General features: G+C 44.6%; 1 protein-coding gene across 1 annotated transcript; it reads left to right on the forward strand.

Annotated features, from left to right (window-relative positions):
* The first annotated feature begins 523 nt into the window (after window positions 1-523).
* On the forward strand, window positions 524-5,651 carry stard15 (StAR-related lipid transfer (START) domain containing 15). The gene is made up of 6 exons (XM_062393525.1): window positions 524-818; window positions 3,604-3,751; window positions 3,863-3,966; window positions 4,152-4,269; window positions 5,218-5,270; window positions 5,370-5,651. The coding sequence occupies exons 1-6, from the start codon at window positions 663-665 to the stop codon at window positions 5,580-5,582; spliced, it is 792 nt and encodes a 263-aa protein (XP_062249509.1). The 5' UTR covers window positions 524-662; the 3' UTR covers window positions 5,583-5,651.
* Window positions 5,652-8,955: the final 3,304 nt, after the last annotated feature.

The following is an 8,955-nucleotide window of genomic DNA, read 5'->3' on the forward strand; positions in this document are numbered from 1 at the left end:
GATCCACTCTTCTGTCTGAGGGGTTCAGTGTCCGCTCGTCTGAGACGTGTCCTTCAGACGGTCTCCTGTGGTGGACGGGTTCTGTGTCACTGTAGGAGAACCATTCTGCTTTTTAACTTTTAGCAAATCAAGTTTAATTCTAGTGTTTGTGTGTGTGTGTATGAATTCATCATTAGTTTACATTGAACTAGATATTATGCATCTTTTAAAATGTTTCATAAATAAAGTTCTTCTTCCTCCACTCCTGACATCATCATCATCATCGTGTGATGTCACAGACAGATCCTGGACGCTGGTCATCAGGAGGCGGACTCGCGGCTGAAGGTCACATGAAAAGGTCACATGATGAGTTTTGTCGTTATGGTAACAGGGGGCGTATTCTGTTGATACCTGAGCTGCAGGTGTCGGGTGCTGTGTGTGTGTGTGTGTGTGTGTGTGTGTGTGTGTGTGTGTGTGTGTGATCCTGGGGGAAGAATCAGAGTGAGAGCTCTTTACCTCCTGTTCCTTCTCTGCAGTGCTCAGAGTCAGTGGGTGAGAGCAAAGATCCTCGGCTGAGAGACAGAGCTCCTCTTCTTCATGCAGCAGCACATGATGTGAAGCTTCTTCACTTTCCTGTGACATTTTCTTATCCTTTGTTTTACTGTAGGACTTTTTTTGGGGGGATGGCAGAGATGCCGGTGCAAATCCCGGATGACTCTGACTTCTCTTCATTCAGAGATCAGTGTCTGAGCACAGACGGATGGATCAGCCGCTACAGCAAAGGTGGTGTGACGGTGTGGTGCCGGGAGGAGGAGAGCAAGGCAGTCCAGAAGCTCAAGGTGAGGGAGGGGTAACAATGAGAGACCAACTTACCTCCAACTAACTATCAACTAACCTCCATCTAACTGTCATCTAACCTCCAACTAACTTCCAACTTACCTCCAACTAACTTCCATCTTACCTCCAACTAACTATGAACTAACCTCCAACTAACTGTCATCTAATCTCCAACTAACTTCCATCTTACCTCCAACTAACTATCAACTAACCTCCATCTAACTGTCATCTAACCTCCAACTAACTTCCATCTTACCTCCAACTAACTATCAACTAACCTCCATCTAACTGTCATCTAACCTCCAACTAACTTCCAACTTACCTCCAACTAACTTCCATCTTACCTCCAACTAACTATCAACTAACCTCCAACTAACTGTCATCTAATCTCCAACTAACTTCCAACTTACCTCCAACTAACTTCCATCTTACCTCCAACTAACTTTCATCTAACCTCCAACTAACTTCCAAATTACCTCCAACTAACTTTCAACTAACCTCCAACTAACTGTCATCTAATCTCCAACTAACTTCCAACTTACCTCCAACTAACTTCCATCTTACCTCCAACTAACCTTCAACTTACCTCCAACTAACTATTGAATGTTAACTAACCTCCAACTAACTATAGATAGGACGACATGCAGAGTAGGGAAATGTGTCTTCTGCTTTTGTCCCATCTGGTGAACATCACAGGACAAACAGAGCAGTGGGCAGCCATGCACAGCGCCCAGGGAGCAGATGTTGGGGGAGTTAGGTGCCTTGCTCAGGGGCACTTAGACAGTGGGGGTAGGGAGAGTGCTCTTTGGACTTTGGAACAGATCTGGGTGTTGTCCTGGCAGGTATGTTGTATTGTCACCGCGAGGAATCGAACCAGCAACCGTCCAGTCCGATGTCCGTAACTTTCTGCTCATAGTCCAACTATTCTGCATCTAACCTCAAAATAACCTCCAACTCACTTTTGACTATTACCTAACCTCTAACTAACCCTAAACCAGCCTCCAAATAACCATTAACTAGACTAACCATTAACCAGTCCTCAGCTAACTAAACAGAATAGGACAAAAGAGGACAGACAAGGACACAAGATGATGAAGGAGGATGAAGGAGGACAGAAGAGGACAGAGGAGGCTAGGACGGACGAGGACCGAGGAGGATGGAGGAGGATGGAGGAAGACAGAAGAGGAAGGACAAGGACAGACTAGGACAGAGGAGAAGGTGAGAATAGGATGGAGGGGGACAGAGGAGGATGGAGGAGGACAGAGGAAGACAGACGAGGATGAAGAAGGAAAGAGGAGGATAGACGAGGATTAGGGAGGACAGAAAAGGACGGAGGAAGTTGGAAGGAGGATGGACAAGGACAGAAGAGAAGGTCAGAGGAGGACAGAAGAAGACGGAGGAAGGTACTGCTCAGTACAGCAAGTGCTGCATTCCACTTCCTGTTGTGTAATGTGACTCGAAAGATGCTGATGACATCACAACATGTCTCCACAGCCTCCTTCATCCGTCCATGGACGGCTGGACGGACACGTTCTGTCTTGGGAGGATTTCACAGCTTGTGTTTCTCAAGACAGAACGTCCCTGAGGCTCGGGCGGCAGACGCCTCATTAAGGATTCTAACACGATCAAACTCAATGAGACACGTGTTCAGTGGTGGAGTGACGGACAGCAGATGTGGAGACAGACAGAGTGACAGACAAAGACATGAGGACTTCATGAATGATTCAAGCTGCTGATTGAGTTACATGGAGCGTTCACTGACCCTCTCGAGATCCGGTGACTGCAGCGCTCCTGATTACAGCAGTGGAAAAAAGTGACGTACTACAGTAAAGCAGCCGTCTCACATGACGTCCACTGACAGGAAGGAGGTCTGTCTCACAGACGTGGTGGACAGGTGTCTCATCCATGATCTAATGTCAAACCTCTGTACGTGCAGAAAATGTGATTGAGGAAATTAGATCCAAAAGATCCCAGGAGAAAGGTTCCCATGGTTACCATAAGGGACATGGTGGACGCTCACGTTAACGTTAGCGCCAGCGTGTTAGCACGCTAACGCTCAGGTCACATGACGGAAAGACAAAGACAACACGATAAATGAGGTGTGTTTGAAATTAGAATCTCTGAAGACATCATCAACACGTCACCTCTGGAGGAGATTCAGAGCTCAGATGACCTCTACTGGTAACGTGTGGAACTACACCTCATCGGAAACAGGAGCCGGTGGAAACAAGAAGTCATGATGAGGAGCCTGGGGACAGGTGGAGTTAGGTGACAGGGACAGAGAGGACAGTCGGAGGACATCTGCTGCACGGACACTTCATGTTCTTCTCACCTCAGATGTACGATATGAATACGCTGTTAGCACAATCCACCTCATTCTGTTTGTCAGAAGATTATTTATGTTACATCTTTATCTCATGTTCTTCACACGTCAACTTTCTGATCCAGCTGCAGTTCCTCTAACATCCAGCAGGTGGATCAGAGCTCAGATCAGAAGCTGCTTTTGACCACAGACGTTAATAAAGATGGACGACATGACTGCTCCCATACATGAAGCCAAAGCATCTGGATCGCCCCCTGGTGGCTGGCTGCTGTATAGGTCATAGACCTCTTCCTGTTACCAGATGGGACATGAACCACACAAAGATGTTTTCTGTCATTTCAGGAAGTTTTTATCTCACTGTTAGTTATTTATGATATGAAAACACGTCTTGATTGACAGCTGAGACTGAGATACAGAAATGTTTGACAGGTCTGACTGTTTGTGATAACGTCTCTCTGTCCCAGATGAGGATCGTGTGTAAAGACGTGACTGCAGAGACGCTTTACGACGTCCTCCATGACACCAGCTACCGCAGGAAGTGGGACACCAACATGATCGACACGTACGACATTGGCCGACTGACCGTCAACGCAGACGTTGGATATTACTCATGTCAGTCGAGTGTGACTCTCATCTTGTGAGCGTTGATGAATCTGCTGTTGGATTTAATAATTGATTTATTTCCATAGTTGTGAAGTGTTTTATATCTTTGTGTGTTTGAAGGGAGATGTCCGACTCCTCTGAAGAACAGAGACTTTGTAACGATGAGATCTTGGCTTCCTCTCGGCAGCGACTACTTGATCATCAACTACTCCGTCAAACACCCGGTGAGGACTAACCCTAACCCTACATTGACTGTTGCTTCTCGTCTGTCTTTACACCTCCATGGATTGTGTTGAAGGTCTGTGTCCTGCAGAAGGACTTCCTTGGTTCTGGTTCAGGTTCGACAGGATCTTCCTGCTGTGAGAAGGTGAAAGTGAAAACTTTTAAAGTAAAGTGTTTTTCTGTGCAGCAACATCCTCCAAAGAAGGACTATGTCCGAGCCGTGTCCCTGCTGACCGGATACCTGATCCAGTCCAACGGCGCCACCAGCTCCACCCTCTACTACCTGACCCAGATGGATCCCAGAGGTAAGGTGATGGAGTCTGAACCCGACACAAACCCAAAGCCTGCTGGTTTCTCTGACTACAGGCACGTGCTGTGTAAGTAGATCAGACAGCCATAGTGTATCTAAGAATATTTGTCCAACCCGGACGGCTCGGGTCAGGTCTCCACAGGGGACACCAGTCCTGCTGCAGACTAACCCTAACCCTGTGTTACAGGTGGGAACTTCATTGTTGTTTTGATGCCTCGAGATGTGGACGTAGTCAAATCTCCATCGATGAAGACACAGAACTTAATTGATTCATGTTTTCGCTAAGTACATTTTTTGGTGATGTCCCGCTGCTGCATAATTATAACCACAGCTGCTTCAGGACAGACGCACATTAAAGGTCCAGTCGTCTTTTACAGTATCAGAGTGTCTGTGTCCTCCCTCGTCTCCTGCTGACCTGCTGCACTTTACACTTCAACAATACACACGCCACTCACTGCAAGTTATCAGGAACTGACGTTTACTTTGTGTTGTTGATTCACTCCAGAGTTTATGAGACACATATTTAAACTTCAGCTGTCAAACTATTTACATTTGTTTCAGATTAATTACAAATTGACATCACAGGATGGATATGGAGACAAGTTGTGTTTCCTGTTGTATTACGTCTAATGTCTTAAGTTGTCTTGGATTCTGCTCAAACACACACACACACTTTTATTTTGAAAAGTTGTGAGCATCAAGCATCAACACAGGACAAACTAACACAACATTACAAACACACATCTTTACTATGTAATGTATCTGAACAGACACATTTACAAATTGGACTGAAATTGTTATAATAATAGTATTATGCAAATGTCCCCACTTCACATGAAACTGTCCTGTTATGTCCCACATGTGTTTCCTAATGTTTTTCCTGAGTGTCAAATGTCTTCTGAAGACAGAGAGCACAGCTAGGTGACCTGCTCTGTGTTCTCAGGCTCTTTACCGAAGTGGGTGGTGAACAGAGTCTCTCAGTTCGTGGCTCCGAAGGTAAATCACATCAGAATGTCTTCATGGTGGACAGTTTGTCTTCCTCTCAGTTTGGACAGTGGACGTGTCTCGGTGTCTCACTTGTCTCTGTCTTCTTAGGCCATGAGGAAGATCTACAAGGCGTCTGTGAAGTATCCGGAGTGGAAGCGGAAGCACAACCCGGCGCTGAAGCCCTGGATGTTCCCGGAGCAGAGCACGCTGCCGTGCGTGCGCGTGTCCGAGCTCGCGCTGCAGCGCGCCGACTCGCTGGACAACATCGACGAGAGCAGCGTGCACGAGGGGAAGACACCCAGCGAGGACGAGGACACCTGACGGACTCACAACGGACTCACAACCGGCTGCTGTTTGTGTGTTGCTTTGTTTGACCAGATAAACGGTTTGATCCACAGTGTGTGTGTCTGTGTGTGTGTTTGTTCTGTCACGTGACTGATCACACCTGGTGTTACCGTGGTTACAGGGAGGTCAGCCAATCAGGACCATCTAACATAATATTCCAACATTATTAATAAAGGGTTTTTTATTGCAGTAATAATAAGAATGCTGTGAACTGGTCCTGAAACAAATCTTAACGATAACATTACAATCACAATATTATCTTAACATCATCATCATTGATATTTTCCAGATTTTCTTGTATAACATTTTTTGATCTTTAATCAGCAACAAAAAACTGCTGTTGATACGATTTAATCACACGTGTTTGATAAGAACATGAAATCAGTTTTTTAAACGTGGTCCTGGTCTTGGTCTTGGTCTTGTCTTGGTCCTGCTTCTGGTTCTGGTTCTGGTGCTGGTTCTTGTCCTGTTCCTGTTCCTGGTCCTGGTCCTGGTCCTGGTCCTGGTCCTGGTCGTGTTCCTGGTCCTGGATGACTTAATTTCCCTTCGGGGATGAATAAAGTAATATATCTATCTATCTATCTATCTATCTGGTCCTGGTTCTGGTCCTGGTCCTGGTCCTGGTCCGTGTTTCAACTGTCTCCTGTCACCTCCTGAACATGATTGGACTTTTTTTAGCAGATCATCACAGATTTTATTGACAGGTCTCTCAGCCTATCAGAGGCTGATCATCTGATGTGTTTATTTGATTGACAGATTGAACACAGACGTGTGTTAGTCTGTGGCGCCTCCCAGTGGACAGATAATGTTACTGCAGTGAGAAGTGCAGTTCAGAGTTTGTTTACTTGAAGGAGACTGTGGTTGTATTGCAGGAGTCAGAGGTCAAAGGTCATACACTTACATACGCTGTTGGTTGAAGGATTTTCATCTGCAGCTGATTTAAATAAACATATTGTTTTCTTTACTTCACTCATAATGTACTTTGATTTTTATTACAAATTACATTTCAATTTTACGAGCTGTTTGTCATCATTCTGCTGATATGAGAGAACTCGCGTGTGCTGATGAAACAGGACGTCCTGCAGCAAAGATGACATCATCATTTCAGCCGTGACCTCAGAATGACGTCACAGCTTCACTGACCATAAAAAGAGTATGAGCTGAACTGAGGCTGGAGAGGGACGACACCATAAGAACCAAGTTGACGTCACAGCTCCACCTCCCTGATTCATGATCAGAACCTAATCTGAGAGATCTTTATTCAAATCAGACCACACGGAGGCGCTAATGGTTCCCGTGTGCCACACATGACCAGCAAGTATTAGAGCTATAACACTTTTAAATACATGAACTAAAGAAGCAGCTCCTGCGTCTGAACACTGAGGTTTTCCGGCCGTGATAAACTTTATGTTTCCTCCTCCAGCGGCTGAAGAATGCAGCCAAGTCCGGATCCTCTCGCGCTTTTATTGTCTCAGGCTCTTCCTGTTTCCTGTCTGCACAGCTCCCATTGTTGTTAGAGCAGCGAGGAGGAAACGCCACCGCTGTCCAACGTCTTACTGCTCTCAGAGGACAGGACGCAGTGTTCACCAAGGACGTCCTCACTGCTGCTGCCAACCACTCAGTCCATGTCCTGCTGCACACTACACACGTAGAAACATACTACGTAACAACATACTATGCACATGACAACACACTACACATGTAGAAACATACTACGCACATGACAACACTACACACGTAACAACATACTACTCACATGACAACACACTATACACATAGAAACATACTACTCACATGACAACACTACACACGTAACAACATACTACGTAACAACATACTACTCAAATGACAACACACTATACACATAGAAACATACTACTCACATGACAACACTACACACGAAACAACATACTATGTAACAACATACTACGCACATGACAACACACTACACATGTAGAAACATACTACTCACATGACAACACACTACACACGTAGAAACATACTGCTCACATGACAACACTACACACGTAACAACATACTACGTAACAACATACTACGCACATGACAACACACTACACACGTAGAAACATACTGCTCACATACCAATGACAGCGTCATCGGAGCAGTGAAATTCTTATGACATGGCAGTAGGCGACTTTACAAAATGACAAAAAATAACATACTATGTAACATAACATATAACATAACATTGTAACATATAACATATAACACAGTCAAGTGAATATCAAGTGAATATTAAATTAAATAATATGAATATATGTATAACATATAACATAGTCAAATTAAAGTCAAATTTAAATGAAGCAGCAGTTTACAGGGTGAAGAAGTGGGAAATATTAAATAAGATAAGTATATGTGAAGTAAGTGTATTTGTATGATTCGGGAGTAGAATGTACATGGTGACTATTCAGAGGATAGAAAAAACAACAACATGCTATCTAACATAACATATAACATCACATCGTAACATATAACGTAGAAAAGTGAAGCAGTAGTTTACAGGGTGAATGGAATATTAAATTAAATAATATGAATATATGTATAAATATAACATAGTCAAGTCAAAGTCAAATGAAGTAGCAGTTTACACGGTGAAGGACTGGGTAATATTAAATTAAATTAAATAATATGAATATAGGTATTACATAGGCAGATAAAAGTCCAAATGAAGCAGCAGTTTACAGGGTGAAGAAGTGGGGAATATTAAATAAAATGAATATATGTGGAGTAAGTGTATTTCACATCATCACATTTCATTTAGCTGACGCTTTTGTCCAAAGCGACTTACATTTTTAGAACACTCAACATTTTATGAGGGGCCATTTAGGGGTTCAGTATCTTGCCAAGGACACTTAGGCATGCAGATGGGAAAGAGTGGGATTCGAACCGGCAACCTTCTTGTTGCAGAACACCCGCTCTATCCCCTAGGCCACGCTCTCCCGTATTTGTTTGAGTGTGGGAGCAGAATGTACATGGTGACTGTTCAGAGGGTCAGTGTTGGTTGTTCAGAAGCCTGATGGCCTGGGGGGGGGGGGGGGGGGGGTAGAAGCTGTTTGTGAGTCTGGTAGTCCGCGCTCGAAGCTCCGGTAACGTCAGACGACAGCAGGTTGAGAAGTCCTTGATGATCTGAAGGGAGATGGCAGCCGATGATGCTCCTCTGTCTTCAGCAGCCTCTGCAGGGCCTTGTGATCAGCAGCGGAGCAGCTACCAAACCAGGCAGTGATGCAGCTTGAGAGGATGCTCTCCATGGTGCACCTGTAGAAGTTTGTTAAAGTTTTTGCAGCCATGCCAAACTTCTTGAGTCTCCTCAGGAAGTATAAACGCTTTT

The sequence above is a fragment of the Platichthys flesus genome, chromosome 8, assembly GCF_949316205.1.
Source record: "Platichthys flesus chromosome 8, fPlaFle2.1, whole genome shotgun sequence".
NCBI classification, from domain to species: domain Eukaryota; kingdom Metazoa; phylum Chordata; class Actinopteri; order Pleuronectiformes; family Pleuronectidae; genus Platichthys; species Platichthys flesus.